The sequence below is a fragment of the Heterodontus francisci genome, unplaced genomic scaffold (assembly GCF_036365525.1).
Source record: "Heterodontus francisci isolate sHetFra1 unplaced genomic scaffold, sHetFra1.hap1 HAP1_SCAFFOLD_1576, whole genome shotgun sequence".
Classification (NCBI taxonomy): Eukaryota; Metazoa; Chordata; class Chondrichthyes; order Heterodontiformes; family Heterodontidae; genus Heterodontus; species Heterodontus francisci.
Genome location: NW_027141366.1, coordinates 35,660 through 61,752, shown reverse-complemented (window position 1 = coordinate 61,752; position 26,093 = coordinate 35,660). Strand labels below are relative to the sequence as shown.

The window sequence follows — 26,093 nt, the reverse complement described above, 5'->3', positions numbered from 1 at the left end:
GCAAGTTCACAACTTCACTCTGCCAGGGTGGGTGACACCAGAAGTGATGGAGACTATGAGACAACTGAAGGAATTCTCTGTCCAAACCAGCTATGGATTCTACCAATCACAGGAGAAATCACGGCTCCAAGGGGGTGAGTGAAGCCTGGTGGTTTGAGGTGGGGCCTAGAGAGGGCAAGATGGAGAAAGACAGAAGATGACCATCCTCACGTTGACCCGTCTCAGGAAGAAGCATCAGTTTCCTCAGTAACACTAACTGTCGCCACAGTGATATTGTCAATGAAAATCAAGAAATGACAGAAATGCTGAATAATTACTGTGTGATAGTATTTACAAAAGAAACAGTCAGCATTGCAGATATCTTGAGGAAACCAATATTGAATCAGGGACAGGGTTTCAACAAAGTTAATGTCAGCAAAGTAACAGTAATGAAGAAAGTAATGGCATTAAAGAGAGACCAGGCCCCAGGACCAGATGGTTTCCATCCGGGGTTTTATAGGAAATAGGTGCGAATATTGCAGATGCCCTTGAGATTTGAAAATTATGCATGTTAAAGTAAGGTGGCCAAGAGAACCTGGAGTGACTGTGAGCTATTCTGGGTACCAAACCTTCGGAAGGATATATTGGCCTTGGAGGGAGAGCAGTGTAGGTTTACCAGGATGATATCTACATGCCCCAGGGTTAAATTATGAGGATAGATTACACAAACTAGGGTTGTATTCTTGGAATTTAGACGGTTTTGGGGTGATTTGATCGAAATTTTCAAGATATTAAGAGGAACAGCTAGGGTAGATTGAGAAAAACTGTCTCCACTGGTTGGGGAGTCCAGGACGAGGGGGACATAGGCTGAAAATTAGAGACAGACCTTTCAGAAATGAAATTAGAAACCATTTCTGTTCACAAAGGGTAGTCGAAGTTTGGAACTCTCGTCTGCAAACAGCAATTGATGCTGGATCCATGGTAAATTTTAAATCTGAAATTGATAATTTTGTATTTACCAAAGGTAGTCGGGGATATGGGGCAAAGGTGGGTATATGGAGTGAGGCCACAACTGAACCATGATTTCATTAAATGGTGGAACAGGCTTGAGAGGCGAAATGGCTTCCTCCTGTTCCTATGTCCCCTCACTGACCTGTCTCTGGGAGGAGGGTCTGGTTTTATGGTGACTGTCCCCTCACTGACCTGTCTCTGGGAGGAGGGTCTGGTTTCACAGTCACTGTCCCCTCACTGACCAGTCTCTGGGAGGAGGGTCTGGTTTCACAGTCACTGTCCCCTCACTGACCAGTCTCTGGGAGGAGGGTCTGGTTTCACGGTGACTGTCCCCTCACTGACCAGTCTCTGGGAGGAGGGTCTGGTTTCACGGTGACTGTCCCCTCACTGACCCATCTCTGGGAGGAGGGTCTTGTTTCACAGTCACTGTCCCCTCACTGACTCATCTCTGGGAGGAGGGTCTGGTTTCACAGTCACTGTCCCCACACTGACCAGTCTCTGGGAGGAGGGTCTGGTTTCACAGTCACTGTCCCCACACTGACCAGTCTCTGGGAGGAGGGTCTGGTTTCACAGTCACTGTCCCCACACTGACCGGTCTCTGGGAGCAGGGTCTGGTTTCATAGTCACTGTCCCCCCCACACTGACCAGTCTCTGGGAGGAGGGTCTGGTTTCACGGTGACTGTCCCCACACTGACCAGTCTCTGGGAGGAGGGTCTGGTTTCACGGTGACTGTCCCCACACTGACCCATCTCTGGGAGGAGGGTCTAGTTTCACGGTGACTGTCCCCACACTGACCCATCTCTGGGAGGAGGGTCTGGTTTTATGGTGACTGTCCCCACACTGACCCATCTCTGGGAGGAGGGTCTGGTTTCACAGTCACTGTCCCCACACTGACCAGTCTCTGGGAGGAGGGTCTGGTTTCACAGTAACTGTCCCCACACTGACCAGTCTCTGGGAGGAGGGTCTGGTTTCACAGTGACTGTCCCTACACTGACCAGTCTCTGGGAGGAGGGTCTGGTTTCACAGTCACTGTCCCCACACTGACCAGTCTCTAGGAGGAGGGTCTGGTTTCACGGTGACTGTCCCCACACTGACCAGTCTCTGGGAGGAGGGTCTGGTTTCACAGTAACTGTCCCCACAAAGACCCATCTCTGGGAGGAGGGTCTGGTTTCACAGTCACTGTCCCCACACTGACCAGTCTCTGGGAGGAGGGTCTTGTTTCACGGTAACTGTCCCCACACTGACCAGTCTCTGGGAGGAGGGTCTGGTTTCACAGTCACTGTCCCCTCACTGACCCATCTCTGGGAGGAGGGTCTGGTTTCACAGTCACTGTCCCCACACTGACCAGTCTCTGGGAGGAGGGTCTTGTTTCACGGTAACTGTCCCCACACTGACCAGTCTCTGGGAGGAGGGTCTGGTTTCACAGTCACTGTCCCCTCACTGACCCATCTCTGGGAGGAGGGTCTGGTTTCACAGTCACTGTCCCCACACTGACCAGTCTCTGGGAGGAGGGTCTGGTTTCACAGTAACTGTCCCCACACTGACCAGTCTCTGGGAGGAGGGTCTTGTTTCACAGACACTGTCCCCACACTGACCGGTCTCTGATTGGGACAATACAATGCAATCACAATCAGAGTGCTGTCGCTCAATAACTCTATTAAGCAGCCAGTATTGTTTATGTTGTAGTGTGAGCTCCTGCGTTTGCCTCCTGTTCCTTTATTTTGTGTCTATTGCTTTGTTCTTGTTGCAGGCGTGCTTCTCAAAAAAATCCTCCAAAACATGGCTCAAGCGATAAATGAGTCCACTCCCACTCCCCGGCTCAAAATGATCATGTACTCAGCGGTGAGTCATCTGAGATTATTCACAGTCAAAGCTATTGAATATAAATGATTGATTGTATTAAACACAAGCAATAGTATTGAATATGCAATAGTCAATAGTATTAACTGCACCATGATCGACAGTGTTAAATACAATGATCAACAGGAGTATATACAATGCAACATTTCATTGTATTTAATACTGACACCTTAGTCAGTATTCAATACAACAGCATGGTCAACGATCAACTGTATTACATACACTGCCGTGATTGGATGATATTAATACACCGCAATTGACAGTATTAAACACATTGCAATCAACTGTATTAAATACACGGTGATCAATGGTATTAAATATACTGTGATCAAAGATATTAAATACACTGTGATCAATGATATTAAATATACTGTGATCAATGGTATTAAATATACTGTGATCAAAGATATTAAATATACTGTGATCAATGATATTAAATACACTGTGATCAGTGATATTAAATATACTGTGATCAGTGATATTAAATATACTGTGATCAATGATATTAAACATACTGTGATCAATGATATTAAACATACTGTGATCAACGATATTAAATATACTGTGATCAATGATATTAAATATACTGTGATCAATGATATTAAATATACTGTGATCAATGGTATTAAATATACTGTGATCAGTGATATTAAATACACTGTGATCAATGATATTAAATACACTGTGATCAATGATATTAAACATACTGTGATCAATGATATTAAATATACTGTGATCAATGGTATTAAATATACTGTGATCAGTGATATTAAATACACTGTGATCAATGATATTAAATATACTGTGATCAATGGTATTAAATATACTGTGATCAGTGATATTAAATACACTGTGATCAATGATATTAAATACACTGTGATCAATGGTATTAAATATACTGTGATCAATGATATTAAATATACTGTGATCAATGGTATTAAATATACTGTGATCAATGGTATTAAATATACTGTGATCAATGATATTAAATATACTGTGATCAATGGTATTAAATATACTGTGATCAGTGATATTAAATACACTGTGATCAATGATATTAAATATATCTACGGCAGCGAGGCCTGGACAACGTATGCCAGCCAAGAGCGACGTCTCAATTCATTCCATCTTCGCTGCCTTCGGAGAATACTTGGCATCAGGTGGCAGGACTATATCTCCAACACAGAAGTCCTTGAAGCGGCCAACATCCCCAGCTTATACACACTACTGAGTCAGCGGCGCTTGAGATGGCTTGGCCATGTGAGCCGCATGGAAGATGGCAGGATCCCCAAAGACACATTGTACAGCGAGCTCGCCACTGGTATCAGACCCACCGGCCGTCCATGTCTCCGTTATAAAGACGTCTGCAAACGCGACATGAAATCGTGTGACATTGATCACAAGTCGTGGGAGTCAGTTGCCAGCATTCGCCAGAGCTGGCGGGCAGCCATAAAGACAGGGCTAAATTGTGGCGAGTCGAAGAGACTTAGTAGTTGGCAGGAAAAAAGACAGAGGCGCAAGGGGAGAGCCAACTGTGCAACAGCCCCAACAAACAAATTTCTCTGCAGCACCTGTGGAAGAGCCTGTCACTCCAGAATTGGCCTTTATAGCCACTCCAGGCGCTGCTTCACAAACCACTGACCACCTCCAGGCGCGTATCCATTGTCTCTCGAGATAAGGAGGCCCAAAAGAAAGATGATATTAAATACACTGTGATCAATGATATTAAACATACTGTGATCAATGATATTAAATATACTGTGATCAATGGTATTAAATATACTGTGATCAGTGATATTAAATACACTGTGATCAATGATATTAAATATACTGTGATCAATGGTATTAAATATACTGTGATCAGTGATATTAAATACACTGTGATCAATGATATTAAATACACTGTGATCAATGGTATTAAATATACTGTGATCAATGATATTAAATATACTGTGATCAATGGTATTAAATATACTGTGATCAATGGTATTAAATATACTGTGATCAATGATATTAAATATACTGTGATCAATGGTATTAAATATACTGTGATCAGTGATATTAAATACACTGTGATCAATGATATTAAATATACTGTGATCAATGGTATTAAATATACTGTGATCAGTGATATTAAATACACTGTGATCAATGGTATTAAATACACTGTGATCAATGGTATTAAATACACTGTGATCAATGGTATTAAATATACTGTGATCAATGATATTAAACATACTGTGATCAATGATATTAAATATACTGTGATCAATGGTATTAAATATACTGTGATCAATGATATTAAATATACTGTGATCAATGGTATTAAATATACTGTGATCAATGGTATTAAATATACTGTGATCAGTGATATTAAATACACTGTGATCAATGATATTAAATACACTGTGATCAATGGTATTAAATATACTGTGATCAATGGTATTAAATATACTGTGATCAATGGTATTAAATATACTGTGATCAATGATATTAAATATACTGTGATCAATGGTATTAAATATACTGTGATCAGTGATATTAAATACACTGTGATCAATGGTATTAAATACACTGTGATCAATGGTATTAAATACACTGTGATCAATGGTATTAAATATACTGTGATCAATGATATTAAACATACTGTGATCAATGATATTAAATATACTGTGATCAATGGTATTAAATATACTGTGATCAATGATATTAAATATACTGTGATCAATGGTATTAAATATACTGTGATCAATGGTATTAAATATACTGTGATCAGTGATATTAAACATACTGTGATCAATGATATTAAATATACTGTGATCAATGGTATTAAATATACTGTGATCAATGATATTAAATATACTGTGATCAATGGTATTAAATATACTGTGATCAATGGTATTAAATATACTGTGATCAGTGATATTAAATACACTGTGATCAATGATATTAAATACACTGTGATCAATGGTATTAAATACACTGTGATCAATGGTATTAAATACACTGTGATCAATGGTATTAAATACACTGTGATCAATGGTATTAAATATACTGTGATCAGTGATATTAAATATACTGTGATCAATGATATTAAACATACTGTGATCAATGATATTAAATATACTGTGATCAATGGTATTAAATATACTGTGATCAATGGTATTAAATATACTGTGATCAATGATATTAAACATACTGTGATCAATGATATTAAATATACTGTGATCAATGGTATTAAATATACTGTGATCAATGGTATTAAATATACTGTGATCAATGGTATTAAATATACTGTGATCAATGATATTAAATACACTGTGATCAATGGTATTAAATATACTGTGATCAGTGATATTAAATATACTGTGATCAATGATATTAAACATACTGTGATCAATGGTATTAAATATACTGTGATCAATGGTATTAAATATACTGTGATCAGTGATATTAAATACACTGTGATCAATGATATTAAATACACTGTGATCAATGGTATTAAATACACTGTGATCAATGGTATTAAATACACTGTGATCAATGGTATTAAATACACTGTGATCAATGGTATTAAATATACTGTGATCAGTGATATTAAATATACTGTGATCAATGATATTAAACATACTGTGATCAATGATATTAAATATACTGTGATCAATGGTATTAAATATACTGTGATCAATGGTATTAAATATACTGTGATCAATGATATTAAACATACTGTGATCAATGATATTAAATATACTGTGATCAATGGTATTAAATACACTGTGATCAATGGTATTAAATATACTGTGATCAATGGTATTAAATACACTGTGATCAGTGATATTAAATACACTGTGATCAATGGTATTAAATATACTGTGATCAATGGTATTAAATACACTGTGATCAGTGATATTAAATACACTGTGATCAATGGTATTAAATACACTGTGATCAATGGTATTAAATATACTGTGATCAATGGTATTAAATACACTGTGATCAATGGTATTAAATATACTGTGATCAATGGTATTAAATACACTGTGATCAGTGATATTAAATACACTGTGATCAATGGTATTAAATACACTGTGATCAATGGTATTAAATATACTGTGATCAATGGTATTAAATATACTGTGATCAATGATATTAAATATACTGTGATCAATGGTATTAAATATACTGTGATCAGTGATATTAAATATACTGTGATCAATGGTATTAAATATACTGTGATCAGTGATATTAAATACACTGTGATCAATGATATTAAACATACTGTGATCAATGATATTAAACATACTGTGATCAATGATATTAAACATACTGTGATCAATGATATTAAATATACTGTGATCAATGATATTAAATACACTGTGATCAATGATATTAAATACACTGTGATCAATGATATTAAATATACTGTGATCAGTGATATTAAATACACTGTGATCAACGATATTAAATACACTGTGATCAGCGATATTAAATACACTGTGATCAATGATATTAAATACACTGTGATCAATGATATTAAATACACTGTGATCAATGATATTAAATATACTGTGATCAGTGATATTAAATACACTGTGATCAGTGATATTAAATATACTGTGATCAATGATATTAAACATACTGTGATCAATGATATTAAACATACTGTGATCAATGATCTTAAATATACTGTGATCAATGATATTAAATACACTGTGATCAATGATATTAAATACACTGTGATCAATGATATTAAATATACTGTGATCAGTGATATTAAATACACTGTGATCAACGATATTAAATACACTGTGATCAGCGATATTAAATACACTGTGATCAATGATATTAAATACACTGTGATCAATGATATTAAATACACTGTGATCAGCGATATTAAATACACTGTGATCAATGATATTAAATACACTGTGATCAATGATATTAAATACACTGTGATCAATGATATTAAATATACTGTGATCAGTGATATTAAATATACTGTGATCAATGATATTAAATATACTGTGATCAATGATATTAAACATACTGTGATCAATGGTATTAAATATACTGTGATCAATGATATTAAATACACTGTGATCAGTGATATTAAATATACTGTGATCAGTGATATTAAACATACTGTGATCAATGATATTAAATACACTGTGATCAGTGATATTCAACATACTGTGATCAGTGATATTAAATATACTGTGATCAGTGATATTAAATATACTGTGATCAATGATATTAAATATACTGTGATCAGTGATATTAAATATACTGTGATCAGTGATATTAAACATACTGTGATCAATGATATTAAATACACTGTGATCAATGATATTCAACATACTGTGATCAATGATATTAAATACACTGTGATCAGTGATATTAAATATACTGTGATCAATGGTATTAAATATACTGTGATCAATGATATTAAACATACTGTGATCAATGGTATTAAACATACTGTGATCAGTGATATTAAATATACTGTGATCAATGATATTAAACATACTGTGATCAATGATATTAAACATACTGTGATCAATGATATTAAATATACTGTGATCAGTGATATTAAATACACTGTGATCAGTGATATTAAATATACTGTGATCAGTGATATTAAATATACTGTGATCAGTGATATTAAATATACTGTGATCAGTGATATTAAATATACTGTGATCAATGATATTAAATATACTGTGATCAGTGATATTAAATATACTGTGATCAATGATATTAAATATACTGTGATCAGTGATATTAAATATACTGTGATCAATGATATTAAATATACTGTGATCAATGATATTAAACATACTGTGATCAATGGTATTAAATATACTGTGATCAATGATATTAAATATACTGTGATCAGTGATATTAAATATACTGTGATCAGTGATATTAAACATACTGTGATCAATGATATTAAATACACTGTGATCAGTGATATTAAATATACTGTGATCAGTGATATTAAACATACTGTGATCAATGATATTAAATACACTGTGATCAATGATATTAAATACACTGTGATCAATGATATTAAATATACTGTGATCAATGATATTAAATATACTGTGATCAATGATATTAAATACACTGTGATCAGTGATATTAAATATACTGTGATCAGTGATATTAAACATACTGTGATCAATGATATTAAATACACTGTGATCAGTGATATTAAACATACTGTGATCAATGATATTAAATACACTGTGATCAATGATATTAAATATACTGTGATCAATGATATTAAACATACTGTGATCAATGATATTGAATATACTGTGATCAGTGATATTAAATACACTGTGATCAGTGATATTAAATACACTGTGATCAGTGATATTAAATATACTGTGATCAGTGATATTAAATACACTGTGATCAGTGATATTAAACATACTGTGATCAATGATATTAAATACACTGTGATCAATGATATTAAATATACTGTGATCAGTGATATTAAACATACTGTGATCAATGATATTAAATACACTGTGATCAGTGATATTAAACATACTGTGATCAATGATATTAAATACACTGTGATCAATGATATTAAATATACTGTGATCAATGATATTAAACATACTGTGATCAATGATATTAAATACACTGTGATCAGTGATATTAAATACACTGTGATCAGTGATATTAAATATACTGTGATCAGTGATATTAAATACACTGTGATCAGTGATATTAAATATACTGTGATCAGTGATATTAAACATACTGTGATCAATGATATTGAATATACTGTGATCAGTGATATTAAATATACTGTGATCAATGATATTAAATACACTGTGATCAGTGATATTAAATACACTGTGATCAATGATATTAAGTACACTGTGATCAACGATATTAAATACACTGTGATCAATGATATTAAATACACTGTGATCAGTGATATTAAATACACTGTGATCAGTGATATTAAATATACTGTGATCAACGATATTAAATATACTGTGATCAGTGATATTAAATATACTGTGATCAGTGATATTAAATATACTGTGATCAGTGATATTAAATATACTGTGATCAACGATATTAAATACACTGTGATCAGTGATATTAAATATACTGTGATCAACGATATTAAATATACTGTGATCAACGGTATTAAATATACTGTGATCAATGGTGTTAAATACACTGCTACCAACAGCAATAAATACACTGTGATCAATGGTGTTAAATACACTGCAACCAACAGCAATAAATACACCATGATCAACAGTATTAAATACACTGCGATCAACAGTATTGAATACACTGCAACCAACAGCAATAAATACACCGTGATCGACAGTATGAAATACACCGTGATCAACGGTATTAAATGCACTACAACCAACAGTATTAAATACACCGCGATCGACAGTATTAAATACACCGCGATCGACAGTATTAAATACACCGCGATCGACAGTATTAAATACACCGCGATCGACAGTATTAAATACACCGTGATCAACTGTATTAAATACACCGCGATCGACAGTATTAAATACACCGCGATCGACAGTATTAAATACACCGCGATCGACAGTATTAAATACACCGCGATCGACAGTATTAAATACACCGCGATCGACAGTATTAAATACACCGCGATCGACAGTATTAAATACACCGCGATCGACAGTATTAAATACACCGCGATCGACAGTATTAAATACACCGCGATCGACAGTATTAAATACACCGCGATCGACTGTATTAAATACACCGTGATCGACTGTATTAAATACACCGCGATCGACTGTATTAAATACACCGCGATCGACTGTATTAAATACACCACGATCGACAGTAATAAATACACCACGACCAACGACAATAAATACGCTGAGATTGACAGTATTAAATACACATCGACCAACAGCAATAAATACACCGCGATCAACAATATTAAATACACTGACACCAACAGCAATAAATACACCGCGATCAACAATATTAAATACACTGACACCAACAGCAATAAATACATCGCGATCGACAGTATTAAATACAATGTGATCAATAGTATTGAATATACCGCGATTAACAGTATTAAGTACACCGCGGTTGACAGTTTTAAATACACTATAATCGGTATTAAATCCATCGCCACGATGGACGGTATTAAGCGCACTGCCACGATTGATGGTATGAAATACGACAACACGATTGATGTTTGTATTTTTGTTTGTGCTTGCATGTAGCTCATTTGAATAATTCTGAATCATTCTAAATTTGCTCCCTGATCCAGCACGACTCAACAATCATGGCTCTTCAAATGGCTCTGAATGTTTACAGCCTTGCTCCACCGTATGCTGCTTGCCATATATTTGAGCTGTACCAGGAGAATGATGGGTAAGTTCTGACACTGTGTTAAAAACATCTGCCCTGTGTATTACTGTTCAGGCTTATTTTCACCAGGACTCTGTACGTCATTGGTCTCTTCTGTCCATTCAACTCTAGAGCAGGATCTGCATCCATTAAAACTAGGCCCACACGTCTTGGTTCTCATTCCTTGTGCAAACCAAAATAGTCAGGATGCTGGCAGGCCCTTTGATATATCAAAATGTTTGCTTTAGTTTGGGAGCAGTTATTGTGACACCAGAGACGAGTCAGTTACTGTGAAAACAGACTCTCCAGAGACGGGTCAGTGTGCGGACAGTGACCGTGAAACCAGACCCTCCCAGAGACGGGTCAGTGTGCGGACAGTGACCGTGAAACCAGACCCTCCCAGAGACGGGTCAGTGTGGGGACAGTGACCGTGAAACCAGACCCTCCCAGAGACGGGTCAGTGTGCGGACAGTGACCGTGAAACCAGACCCTCCCAGAGACGGGTCAGTGTGGGGACAGTGACCGTGAAACCAGACCCTCCCAGAGACGGGTCAGTGTGGGGACAGTGACCGTGAAACCAGACCCTCCCAGAGACGGGTCAGTGTGGGGACAGTGACCGTGAAACCAGACCCTCCCAGAGACGGGTCAGTGTGGGGATAGTGACTGTGAATGCCCTGTGGAGCTTGAGCAGCAGCTAGTGTCATTGTGATGCATCAACGTGGCTGAAAGCTACATGGATAGTATGTTTCTGGATGCTGTCAGCCTGCAGCTTGAGAACGTGCAGGTAGAGAAGGAATGGGTGACTGACAGGCAGTCAAGCCATTCACCTTCCTAATTACTTTCTGCACCTGCAAGCTGACCTTTTGTGTTTAATGTACAAGAACACCCAGATCCCTCTGTACTGCAGTATTTTGTGGTCTTTCTCCATCTAAATAATAATCTGCCTTTTTATTCTTCCTACTAAAGTGGATTACCTCACACTTTTCCACATTGAACACCATCTGCCAAGTTTTTGCCCACTCACTTAACCTATCTATATCCCTTTGTAGATTCTTTGTGTCCTCATCACAACATGCCTTCCCACCTATTTTTGTATCATCAGCAAATTTGGATGTACCACACTCTGTCCCTTCCTCTAAGTAATTAATATAGATAGTAAATAGTTGAGGCCCTAGGACCGATCCTTGCGGCACCCTACTAGTTACGGCTTTCCAACCTGAAAAAAACCCATTGATCTCGACTCTCTGCCTTCTGTGTGTTACCCAATCCTCAATCCATGCCAACACATTACCCCCAATACCCTGAGCTTTTATTTTGTGCAATAACCTTTTATGTGGCACCTATCAAACACCTTCCGAAAATCCAAATGCACCACATCTACTGGTTCCCCTTTATCCACTCTGCTTGTTATATCCTCAAAGAACTCTAACAAATTTGTCAAACATGATTTCCCTTTCATAAAACCATGTTGGCTCTGTTTGATTGCATTATGTTTTTCTCAATGTCCTGCTATTTCTTCCTTAATAATGGACTCTAGCATTTTCCCAATGACTGATGTTAAGCTATAGTTTCCTGCTTTCTGTCTCCCTCCTTTTTTGAACAGGGATGTCACATTAGCGGTTTTCCAATCCGCTGGTACCCTACCGGAATCCAGTGAGTTTTGGTATATTATGACCAATGCCTCCAATATCTCTGCAGCCACTTCTTTTAAAACCCTTGGATGCAGGCCATCAGGTCCTGGCGACTTGTCTCCCTTTAGTCCCATCAGTTTGTCCAGCACCTTTTCCCTCATGATGGAGATTGTTACAAGTTCCTCCTTCCCATTTACACCTTGCTCATCTATTATTGAAGACCGATGTAAAATATTGGTTTAAATTACCTGCCACATGCTAGTGGGTATAGCAATAGGAGAACAGAGCAGATAGCTGGAGAGATGATGCAGGAGGGAAACTATAGATTTCTGGGACATTGGGACTGGTTCTGGGGGAGGTGGAACTTATCCAGGCCGGATGGGTTGCACCTCAACAGAACTGGACCAATGTCCTGGCAAGGCGGTTTGCTAGTGCTGTTGAGAGGGTTTAAACACTTTGAAGGAGAGCAGTTCAGACCAGGGCACTAATGAGCAAGGGATTGCACAGGAGGAAACAGCAAAGTGTAGAAATGCAGTCGTTCTAGGAGATTGCATAGTTAGGGGGACAGACAGGCATTTCTGTAACCATCATCACCAGTCCTGCATGATGTGTTACCTCCCTGGTAAACCTGGTAATGGACATCATGGAGTGGGTGCAGAATATTCTGGAAGGGGCAGGGAGTGAGCCAGAAGTTATGATACATGTCGGTAACAGTGACATAATAACGGCAGGTATTGAGGTCCTACAGTCAGATTTTCAGGAACAAGGGAGGAAGTTTAAAAAGGACCTTGAGGGTAGTAATCTCTGGATTACTTCCAGTGCTATGCACCAGCGAGAGTAGAAATAGGAAGATGAGGAGGATCAATGTGTGGCTTGAAGCATGGTGCAGGAGGGAGGGCTTCAGAGTCTTGGGTCAGTGGAACCAGTTCTAGGGCTGGGGGAGTCTCACCAGGAATGGGAACAATGTCCTTGCGGGGAGGTTCACTAGTGTGGTTCGGGAGGGTTTCAACTAAATTGGTAGGGTAGAAAAGAGGAAATAAGGTGCATAAAGGAGTGACAATGTTGGATAATACTAGAGAACAAGGTGGTGTTATATTGGAGCAGAATAAGAAGGACGATGAGGAATACAAAAACAGGTTTACAATGCATGTCTGCAAATGCACAAAGCGAGGTGAATAAGGTTGGTGAACTACAAGCGCAAATAACCATGTGGAAATATGATGTAATGGCAATAATAAAACCGTGGTTAAAATGGTGAGGACTGGGTGCTTAATATTCAAGGATACAAAGAGTTCAGAAAAGATAGGGAAGGGAAAAAGAGAGGTGCGGCTTTAGTATTGATTGGAGACACATTGTAGTGTTAGAAAGGGAGGAGTCCTTGAGGGAGCAAAGACAAACTCCATATGGTTAGGGTTGTGAAGCAAAAAGGGTATGATCATACTACTAGTCTTAATTTAAAAGCTTCCAAATAGTGAGAGGGAGATAGAACAGCAAAACTGCAGAGCAATCACAGAGACGTGCAAGAACTGTAGAGTGGTGATATTGGGAGACTTTAATTACCCAAATATTGATTGGAATAATTTCAGAGCAAAGGGTAAGGAGAGAAAGGAATTTCTGAAATGTGTTCAGGAGAACTTCCTTGACCAGTATGTTCTTGGTCCAACGAGGAAGGAGGCATTGCTGGATCAGGTGCTGGGGAATGAGGTGGACCAAGTGTTTGTGGGGTAACACTTGGGTGAGAGTGATCATTGCATCATAAGGTTTAGATTAGTAATGGAGAAGAGCAAGGAACAATCTAAAATAAAACTTCTACTTTGGAAGACGCTAACTTCAATGGGATGAGAGGGGATCTAGCCAGGGTGAATTGGAACCAAAGACTGACAGGAAAAACAGAAGTGGAATAGAAACTTTAGGAAAAAAATCATAGAAATATAATGGGTGATCTTAAAGCAGGAGATGTTTCAGGTATGGCTAGGTACATTACAAGAAGGTGGAAAGGTAAGAGAACTAAAGCCAGGGCTCCTTGGATGACAAAGGAGATAGAGAATATGAAGAAACTGAAAAAGAGGACGTATGATGCATGTTAGTTGAATTTTTCAACGAGAACCAGGCCAAATACAATAAGTTGAGAGGGAAAGTGAAGAGGAAAAGAGAGAATATGAGAATATAATGGCAGTTGAGGTAAATGGGAGCCCAAAAATCATCTATCAGCATGTAAATAGTAAGTGGGTAGTGAGACGTGGAGTAGGGCCTATTAGGGACAATCACAGCAGGTCAAGGCTTAATAAGTACTTTGTATCGGTATTTACCAACGAAGAGGATGCTGGCAAAATATTTGTAGAAGCAGAGATGGTAGAGGTAATGGATGAGGTGAAAATTGATAGGAAGGATGTACTGGAAATGCTGGTTATCCTTAGAATGGATAAGTCACCTGGTTCAGTTGGCTTGCATCCCAGGTTGTTAAAAGAAGTGGGAGTGGAGATAGTGGAAGGGCTTGCCATAATTTTCCAATCTTCCCCAGATATGGGGAAGGTGCCTGAAGATTGGAAAGTGGCAATTTGACACCCTTGTTCAAGAAAGGACATGCCTGGTAACTACAGGCCAGTCAGTTTAACATTAGTGGTGGGTAAGGTTTTAGAAACAATAATCAGGTAAAAAAAAAAAATCAACAGCACTTGGAGAAGTTTCATTTAGTTAAGGGTATCCAGTACAGATTTTTTAATTTGTTCTTGGGATGTGGACCAGCATTTATTGCCCATCCCTAATTGCCTTTGAGAAGGTGGTGGTGAGCCACCTTCTTGAATTGCTACCATCCCTGTGGTGTAGGTACATCCACAGTGCTGTTAAGAAGGGAGTTCCAGGTTTTTGATCCAGTGTCAGTGAAGGAATGACGATATGCTTCCAAGTCAGGATGGTATGCAGCTTGCAGGGGAACTTGCAGGTGGTGATGTTCCTATGCATTTGCTACTCTTGTCCTTCTAGGTGGTAGAGGTCGCGGGTTTGGAAGGTGCTGTCGAAGGAGCCTTGGCAAGTTGCTGCAGAGCATCTTGTAGATAGTACACCAAGGGCGGCACAGTGGTGCAGTGGTTAGCACCGCAGCCTCACAGCTCCAGCGACCCGGGCTCAGTTCTGCTTGTGCGGAGTTTGCAAGTTCTCCCTGTGACCACATGGGTTTCCGCCAGGTGCTCCAGTTTCCTCCCACAGCCAAAGACTTGCAGGTTGATAGGGAAATTGGTCATTGTAAATTTCCCCTAGTGTAGGTAGGTGGTAGGAGAATGGTGGGGCTATGGTAGGGAATATGGGATTAACGTAGGATTTGTATAAATGGATGGTTGTTGGTCAGCACAGACTCGGTGGGTCGACGGGCCTGTTTCAGTGCTGTATCTCTCTATGACTCGACACACTGCTGCCACTGTGCGCTGGTGGTGGAGGGAATGAATGTTGAAGGTGGTGGATGGGGTGCCAATCAAGAAGGCTGCCTTGTCTTGGATGGTGTCAAGCTTCTTGAGTGTTGTTGGAGCTGCATCTGTAGAGTACTGCAGAGTATTCCATCACACTTGTCACGCTCACGGAGGGAACAGTAATAAAATATGAAATGAACTGGAGGAATTATGAAATAAAGGTAAACTGTTGAACTAAACTACAAGAAAATGAACACTTTGCTTCCTGGCAACATGAAAGGAGAAGTCAGGTGATCCCCTTCTGTATTGCCTATCAGCGTGTTTCTGTTGAAGGTGGGACCATCGCTAACGTCTGGAATTGCCTTGAGGAGGCAATGTAAAACAGTCCATTCCATACTAACAGCTCCTGTCATCAAAATTGGGCTAGCAAAAGCTTTTGCAGACAGACTGACTCCGAAGCCATCATAGAAACCTGTAAATAACATATATTCATCAAAATGGACCACATTCAGACACATTATGTAACAATGGTTCCCACACCCTGGGACATTGTATGAATATCCCAAGGGACGGTGTCTTGAGTCACCTGATTAAAACCAGAACCAGAAAAGTTTTACCTTAAAAGAAGTAACTGCTCTGGGAGAGAGAGCCAGAAAGCCACTCTAACCAGAGAAGCTGTGAGATTGATTGAGCAAAGCAATAAGCCCTGACGGCACCATCATTAAACTACTGAGGCAGAGAGATTGCGAGGTGACCTTGAAAACGCCCCATCTGAAAAATTGAACCAGGACACAGATTTAAGGTGATTGATAGAAGGATTAGAGGGGACATGTGGGTGTCTGGAATTCATTGCCAGGATCAGTGGTGGAAGCAGAAACCCTCAACTCATTTAAAAGGTACCTGGACCTGCACCTGAAGTGCTGTAACCTGCAAGGCTACGGCCAAGATGCTGGAAGATGGGATTATATTGGGTGGTTATTTTATTTCACACGATGGACTGAATGACCCCTTTCTGTATCGTAACTTACTATGGTTCGATGGACTTCCACTACCAACTTTGTACTGAAATTGAATCAAAGGAGTCTGCGACATTTCATCAGTTCCAAGACAACAAACATTCAGGCCTGCAACACTATTTAACAATTCCTCCCAGAATACCCAGAAGGTTTCAAAATGAGCTCTATTTTCTACAAATGAACTCTAATTGCATGCTACCCTCTAGTCAAATCTTTTCTCGTGTGAGAATGTGTATGAATGTTTGAGTGGGTGAGGTTGTGAAAATTTTCTGGTATTGTTTTAATAAATAGTTATCTTTTTAAATCTATGAAAAAAACTGCCATTTGTCTGTTGATTTGATCCTGAAACACTCATGGACTTAAACACTATTGTTTTAAAAAATTACATGCAGTCAGTTGAGAGGTGAAAAGTGGAAGCCACCCACACCATTTCCCACCTGCTCAAAACAGATTCCTGACTTGTGCCTTGTAGATGGTGGACAGGCTTTGAGGATTCAGGAGATGAGTTACTTGCTACAGAATTCCTAGCCTCTGACCTGCTCTTGTAGTTACAGTATTTATGTGGCTGGTCCAATTAAGTTTCTGATCAATGGTAACTCCCAGGATGGTGGTGGTGGGGGATTTGGTGATAGTAAATGCCATTGAATGTCAAGGGGAGATGGTTAGATTCTCTGTTGTTGTGGATGGTCATTGACTGGCATTTGTGTGGCACAAATGTCACTTGCCACTTATCAGCCCAAGTCTGAATGTTCTCCAGGTCTTGCTACATGTGGGCATGGAATGCTTCAGTATCTCAGGCGTCTCGAATGGTGCTGAACATTGTGCAATCATCAGCAAACATCCCCACTTTTGATCTTATGATTGAAGGAAGGTCATTGATGAAGCAGCTGAAGATGGTTGGGCCTAGGACACTACCCTGAGGAACTCCTGCAGTGATGTCCTGGGAGAGAGATGATTGACCTCCAACAAACCATAACCATCTTCCTTTGCACGAGGGATGACTCCAACAAATGGAGAGATTTCTGCCTGATTCCCATTGACTCCAGTTTTGCGACGGCTCCTTGATGCCATACTCTCACCTCACCTCTGGAGTTCTGCTCTTTTGTCCATGTTTGAACTAAGGCTATAATGAAGTCTGAAGCTGAGTGACCTTGGCGGAACCCAAACTGTGCATCAGCGAGCAGGTTGTTGCTGAGTAAGTGCTGCTTGATAGCGCTAATAAAAGGCTGATCTTGCTTGACAAATGTTTTGATGAAGTAACAGAGAAGGTTGATGAAGAGAAAGCAATGAATGTTGTTTTTATGGATTTTAAAAAAGCATTTGACAAAGTACCACATAAAAGGCTGGTTAGCAGAATTGAGACTCATGGAATAGGAGGGTCAGTGTCAACTTGGATAAAAAATTAGTTTGAGAACTGAAAACGGAAAGTCGTGGTTAATGGTTGTTTTTCAGACCGGAGGGTCAGTTCTAGGTCCACAGATTTTTTGATATTTATAGATGACTTCATTATTTGAATACATAGTTAAATTTCAATATTTGCTCTTGGTACCAAACTTGGAGGTGTGGCAGACAGCGAGTATGATATGAACCACCTGCAACAGGGCATAGATAGGCTATCAGAATGGGCAGACAAGTGGCAGATGGAATTTAATACAGAGGACTGTGAGGTGATGCATTTTGGCAGAAGGATTAGGGAGCGGCAATATAGACTAAGTAACACAGTTCTAAAGAGGAGGAAAATGGGACCAGTGTTGGGGGAGGAAGAGAGGAGAAAAATGGGATTGTGTAAAATCTACCCCTTCAAGAGGGGGCTAATTTGAGCACTGGGAGTAAAGGTAAAATGGCCTTCTGTTCTAAAGCTTGCATATGCTTTTGCAGGTCCTTCTCTGTGGAGATGTACTACAGAAATGAGAGTGATTCCAAGGCATACCTTCTCACTCTGCCAGACTGTACTAAAACGTGCCCCTTGAGCAAATTCATCAGCTTGACCAGCAGTGTAATCCCAGCAAACTGGGTAAAGGAATGTCAAGTTCACGGCGGCAGTGTCCAAATAGGTAAAGTATTGAAAAACAACTTGATAACTTCACTGACAGGTAGCCTTGACCTCTGATAGTTCAGAGGGGAAAATCCCAAACTATCTTATTGGTCACTCCATCCGATCTGATATGAGGTCTGCTCCAATTTCAGCAGCAGTGGTGAGTCCTGTAAGTGGTCTCTGTATCTTCTGTTCAAGAGTGCTCACACTTGATCCAACATCTAATTGGATGATAGCATCATTTATGGGGAAGGGGGAGGCATCTATGGAAACCCTTGTAGTCAGGACTGTATATTTTGTCTTCCTCAAGCATGTGTCTTTGATCTTTCAGTAAGTAGACGTTAAACACTCGAGAGAGAGAGAGATGAGGCCAGAAGCAATTATTCAAAGTGTACACAGATGACGCCTTTTTGCCTTTCTCTCAACAAATTGTCTCCTCAGACTGACTTTGTACATGGATTTTCTGAATGCTTCCCATTTGTCATTAGAACTGTCAACAATCTCAGCAACCTACCCCCCCCCCCCCCCCCTCACAAAAGAGTGGACCATCAGCAGACCACTCAAACTGGGATCAAAATAATGGGTCATCAGTGGAAAGCAAGGAGAAATTTCTTCACCCAGAGAGTGGTGAGCCTGTGGAATTCGCTACCACAGAAAGTAGTTGAGGCCAAAACATTGTATGTTTTCAAGAAGGAGTTAGATATAGCTCTTGGGGTGTAAGGGATCAAAGGATATGGGGGGAAAGCGGGAACAGGTTACTGAGTTGGATGATCAGCCATGATCATAATGAATGGTGGAGCAGGCTCGAAGGGCCGAATGGCCTACTCCTGCTCCTATTTTCTATGTTTCTATCACAATAATAATGTAGCTGGATGTTTAATGAAAGTCTGAGATGAACTAACAAATTAACTATTGTCTCTGGTCATTATTGAATCATAAAGTCTTTTAAACACAAGGAGACCATTCGGCCCATCGTGCTTGTTCCAGCACGTTCAAAGAGATATCCAATTCGTTTCACTGTTCCACTCTTTCCACATGAATCAGGGATGGGATCTCTGGAATACTGGGCACCGATCAAGGTGAGCTCTTGTTTGTGCTCCAGTCCACAGCAGTTACCACTGGAATTATAGGAACATAGGAAGAACGTAAGAGTAGAAGTAGGCTATTCAGCCCATCGAGCCTGCTCCACCATTCAATACAATCATGGTTGATCATCCACTTCAATGCCTTTTTCCCATACTATCCCTACAATATATCATGCTCTGTCAATCTCTGCTTTAAACATACTCAATGACTGAGCTTCCACAGTCCTCTGGGGTAGAGAATTCCAAAGATTCACAACCCTCTGAGTAAAGAAATTTCTCCTCATCTCTGTCCTAAGTGGCTTCCCCCTTATTTTGAAATTGTGTCCCCTGGTTCTAGAATCCCCAACCAGGGGAAACATCTTAGCTGCATCTACCCTGTCTATCCCTTTTAGTATTTTGTAGGTTTCAATGAGATCACCTCTCATTCTTCGAAACTCTAGAGAATACAGGCCCAGTTTCCCCAATCTTTCTTCATAGGACAGTCCAGCCATCCTGAGAACAAGTTTGATGAACTTTCGTTGCACTCGCTCTTTGGCAATAATATCCTTCCCAATGTAAGGGGACCAAAACTGCACACAGTAAGTGCGGTCTAAACAAGGTTCTATACAATTGAAGCAAGACTTCACTGCTCCTGTACTCAAATCCTCTTGTGATAAAGGCTAACATACCATTAGCCTTCCTAATTGCTTCCTGCAACTGCATGTTAGCTTTCAGAGACTTATTGACAAGAACACCCAGGTCGCTTTGTACATCTACACTTCCTAATCTCTTACCATTTAAGAAATACTCTACACATATGTTCCTCCGACCAAAGTGGATAACTTCACATTTTTCCACATTATATTCCATCTGCCACATTCTTGCCCAGTCACTAAATCTGTCCAAATCCCCTTGAAGCTGCTTCGCATCTTCCTCACAATACACATTCCCACCGAGTTTTGTGTCATCCGCGAACTTGGAAATATTACATTTGGTTCCCACATCCAAATCATTGATATATATTGTGAACAGCTGGGGCCCAAGCACTGATCCCTGTGGTACCCCACTAGTCACAGCCTGTCAACGTGAGAATGACCCGTTTATTCCTACTCTCTGCTTTATGCCTGTTAACCAATCCTTAATCCATGCCAGTATATTACCTCCTATCCCATGTTCTTTAAATTTGCTAACTAACCACCTGTGGGGGACTTTATCAAAAGCCTTCTGAAAATCCAAGTACATCACGTCCACTGACTGCCCTTTATCAATTCTGTTCATAACAGCCTCAAAAAACTCCAACAGGTTTGTCAAACATGATTTCCCATTCATAAATCCATGTTGACTAGGCCCAATCAGATCATTATTATCCGAGTGTCCATTTATCACATCTTTTAGAATAGATTCTAGCATTTTCCCAATGACTGATGTAAGGCTAACAGGTCTATAATTCCCTGTTTTCTCTCTCCCTCCCTTCTTAAATAGTGGGGTGACATTTGTGACCTTCCAATCTGCAGGAACCATTCCAGAATCTACAGAATTTTGGAATCGATTGCTGCAATTTGAATGGGGTATTGTATTTAAAATTTAGTTCAGTTTGCAGCATCTTGGAAGAGAAGAAATCATTCAACTTGTTGGAAGGGCTGATTAAACTTGTGGTGTGGGTGGCACTGGGATAGTGTGCTACATGAGACTTGGATGGGATTGTGCCAGGGTAAATGTTGGTGCAAATCCAGAATTTGTCACTATTAAAAAAACAATCAGAAGCTGCAGCAATCCTAAACATATTCAGATCATTTTCCCCTCCTTCCCAAGTGCTGACTCTGGCTGGTGAGCAGGTTCCAGGGTGTTGACTTGACCAGGTACCTGTCCCCTAAAATGATCATTATCCATGTGTGAACCAGGGTGCAGTCTTTGACCAAGTGGGGGGGGGGGGAAGGTTTGTAGTTAATCATATAAATGCCGTGGTCTCTCAATGTATAAGATAGCAGTGTCTGCCATTCCCCATCATTGGTATCTGTTTGAAGTGTGTGTATCTCTCTCTCTCTTTCCACCTCACCCCCCCACCCTCCCCCACAGCCCTCGCAGAGCTGTTCGTGGGCCTGGCAGTGGGTTCCTGCCTTCTGCTACTCCTCATTGTCCTGTTTGTGAAGCTCCGGTACCGAGACAAGGGCCAACCCCTGGGCTACCAGAAACTCGCCTCGGACAGTGAAGCGAGTGAGAAAATGGCCGCCGCCTGAGAAGGACGCAGGACAAGGAAGGCTATGAGACTGGGAGCAGTCTAAAGCCGGAGGGAAGGGGAGGCTGCTTGCTTTAAATGGGCTTTTATTTGTTTGATAAGCAGGGGTTTTAACTCCACTTCTTGGATCACAAAGTGGTTTAAAAAAAGAGCATATTTGTTTCAGAAAATGAGCATTGCTTGAAAAATAGGAGCTTAAACCATGGGAGGCAAGGGGAAAATGTGGCAATTGTGTTGTTTAAAGTGTTGTCGTAGAGGGGGTGCTTGATTTTAAAAAAAAGTATCTGCAAGGTGCTGGGTGAGTTTGTTCAATTGTCTTTACTGTTATGCAGGCCTTTTTAAAGGGTAAACATCCCAATGGACACATTAGTCAGCCAGCATCAGTCCCCAGGTTATTACATGCCATAACCCAGAGACACCAGGTCTTGTGATGTCCATTCAGTGCATACCTATAACTGTGGGGCTGTATATCACATTGATACTTTCCTATATCCAGGGCTACAGGAAAGCTGCTTCTTCCACTGAGCCACTATATAAACTAAAATCATATGTATAAGAAAGACTTGCATTTACATAGCACATTTCATAGCCTCAGGGCATCCCAAACGTCATTGCAGCCAATTTTGTAATGAGAGCACAGCAAGATCCCACAATCAGCAATGACGTAAATGACCAGATATTTTTCTTTTTGATGTTTATAGGATAAATATTGGCCAAGATGCCTGTTGTACTTCAAAATGGTGTCATGGGATCGATTACATCCCCATTCCTTCCCATTGAGAGGACCTATGGGTCAGTTGGTGGGCCTGTGGTGGGCCTGTGGGTCAATGTGTTTTGCACAGTGTAATTTGCAGTGAATACCTGCCGATCTCGGTGAGTCAGGTACGTCTGTTCTGTTAGGGGCAGCACTGCAGTAATTCACAATGTATTCATCCTGTGCCGAGCTGGGACTGTGAAACCCATTCCCTTTCTTCAGGCGGTTTAACTGCTGCCTGTCCTGGGGCCAATTAGAAATCAACAGAAAATAATTTGCTTGCTTTTTTGTTTTGAAATGCTGTTTTTGATGCTATACTTTCCAAGATGTGACGCAGAAATTTGAACCGATGGCACATTCTTTTTATGCTCTTGTGCCTCCGCTGGCATTGCTCGCAGCTTGTTGGCGCAAATGGAATGTGTGAGCCATTTGAGTGAGGTGACCGTGCCAACACTGCAGGAGATAATGATGATGGGTTCTGTTGCTGTATTAAGCCATTAAATTCAGTGTTAGAGAGATTATATCATCGAGGGATGGAGTTTTAACTGCACCTAACTGCTGTTTGCTGTCTTTCTGCTTGGCCAACTTTATACAAGATGGCCATTCAAGGCGGTCTAGGACAGTGGAGGCAAAAACTCTCTGGTCATTTGACAGGTACTTGGTTGTAGTGGTGTGGGAGTTGTAGGTTTCCATGAAAGAATGATCCACAAGGAGAGGCTTCTGTACCTGTACTTGCCTCCGTGAAGATCTCTGCCCTCCTCCTGTCCCCAATGTCAACCCTTACCACTCAAACCCACTGTCTGCTTTCTCAGATACTGTTCAGTTCTGATTTGTAAACACCAGTTGCCCATATTACCGGTTATATTACTGGATGAGTAATCCAGATACCTGGAGTTGCAATCCCACCAAGGCAGTTTGAGAATTTAGAAGTAAAAAACTGGTATCTGTAAAAGTGAGTATGAAGTTGTTAGATTGATCAGCTGAAAAAGGCTGTGGATACCGGGAGACAAATGGATAATTTTTTATGCGGCAAGGGTATCGAGGGATATGGAGCAAAGACGTAAATGGAAGTGAGAACCAAATCACTCGTGAACTGATTGAATAACAGATCAGGCTGGAGGGGCTGAATGGTCTCCTGCTATTCCTGTTTCTATTTCAGTGAGCTCTACTGTACTATTATGAAAATAACTTGCAATAAGAAATCACTCAATGCTACTGTGACAATCTCAGTGATTTTTGTGTGTTGTGTGCAATAAAGTTTGATTTTTCTCCCCACCCGTATATCAGACTGAGTTTCATTTATTCATGGTGTTTAAAATCATAGAACCATTCAATGGTTCTAGCACAGAAGAACATATAACAGATAACATCATCCCAGTCCAGAAACCAGAGCAGTTTCATCTATCTCACTCCCACTGCAGTTACAAGACCAGCAACAGCTGAAGTTGCCATATCTCCACCCTCAGTCCCCTTTCTCCTGCTCTCACTCTTGCCTCTCCTCCAGAGTGAGTAATTGCAAGGCCCTCACCAATCAATCTCATCTCTCCTCTCCAAAGCCCCTCATAAGAACATAGGAAATAGGAGCAGGAGGGGACCCTTCAGCCCCTCAAACCTGCTCTGCCATTCATTATGATCATGTTTGATCCTGGGACTCAATTCCACTTTCCCACCCACTCTCCATATCCTTTGATTCTCTGAGAAACCAAAAATCTGTCTATCCCAGCCTTAAATATATTCAACAATGTAGTATCCACAACCCTCTGGGGTAGAGAATTCCAAAAATTCCCAATCCTTTGAGTGAAGAAATTTCTCCTCCACACCGTCCTAAATGATTGGTCCCTTATCCTGAGACTCTGCCCCCGTGTTCCAGATTCTCCAGTGGCGCAGTGGTTAGCGCCACAGCCTCACAGCTCCAGCCACCCGGGTTCGATTCCGGGTACTGCCTGTGTGGAGTTTGCAAGTTCTCCCTGTGACTGCGTGGGTTTCTGCCTGGTGCTCCGGTTTCCTCCCACAGCCAAAGACTTGCAGGTTGATAGGTAAATTGGCCATTATAAATTGCCCCTAGTGTAGTAGGTGGTAGGAGAATGGTAGGGATGTGGTAGGGAATATGGGATTAAATGTAGGATTAGTATAAATGGGTGGTTGTTGGTTGGCACAGACTCAGTGAGCCGAAGGGCCTGTTTCAGTGCTGTATCTCTCAACTAAACAGAAGCATTCTCTCAGTGTTGACCCTATCGAGATTCTTCAGAATCTTGTATGTTTTACCTCTCATTCTTCCAAACTCCAGTGATAATAGAGCCAATTTAATCAGCCTCTCATCACAGGACAACCCTCTCATTCCAGGGACCGATCTAGTGAACCTTCGCTGCACTGCCTCCATTGTAAGTATATCCTTCCTTAAATATGGAGACTAAAACTGCACACAGTACTCCAGATGTGGTCTCACCAAAACCCTGTACAATTGTAGCAAGACTTCTTTATTCCTGTAGTCCAAACCCTTGCAATAAAGCACAACATGCCATTGGCCTTCCTAATTGCTTGATGTACTTGCATGTTAACCTTCTGTGTTCCTTGTACAAGCACACCCAAGTCTCTCTGAACATCAATGTTTACAAGTTTCATACCTTTCAAAAAATATTCTGCCATTCTATTCTTACCACCAAAGTGAATAACTTCACACTTCCCCACGTTATACTCCATCTGCCATCTTGTTGCCCA

General features: G+C 40.1%; 1 protein-coding gene across 1 annotated transcript; it reads left to right on the top strand.

Moving 5' to 3' along the window:
• On the top strand, positions 1–24,656 carry LOC137362990 (lysosomal acid phosphatase-like). Its single transcript, XM_068027107.1, has 5 exons — positions 1–134; positions 2,741–2,832; positions 11,159–11,262; positions 19,165–19,340; positions 22,462–24,656. The coding sequence occupies exons 1-5, from the start codon at positions 47–49 to the stop codon at positions 22,620–22,622; spliced, it is 621 nt and encodes a 206-aa protein (XP_067883208.1). The 5' UTR covers positions 1–46; the 3' UTR covers positions 22,623–24,656.
• Positions 24,657–26,093: the final 1,437 nt, after the last annotated feature.

Coding starts and splice junctions, on each gene's coding strand:
- LOC137362990 (XM_068027107.1), top strand. CDS start 47: ATGGAGACTATGAGACAACTGAAGGAATTCTCTGTCCAAACCAGCTAT. Junction 2,833..11,158: donor AAATGATCATGTACTCAGCG/GTGAGTCATCTG, acceptor TCCCTGATCCAG/CACGACTCAACAATCATGGC. Junction 11,263..19,164: donor CTGTACCAGGAGAATGATGG/GTAAGTTCTGAC, acceptor ATGCTTTTGCAG/GTCCTTCTCTGTGGAGATGT.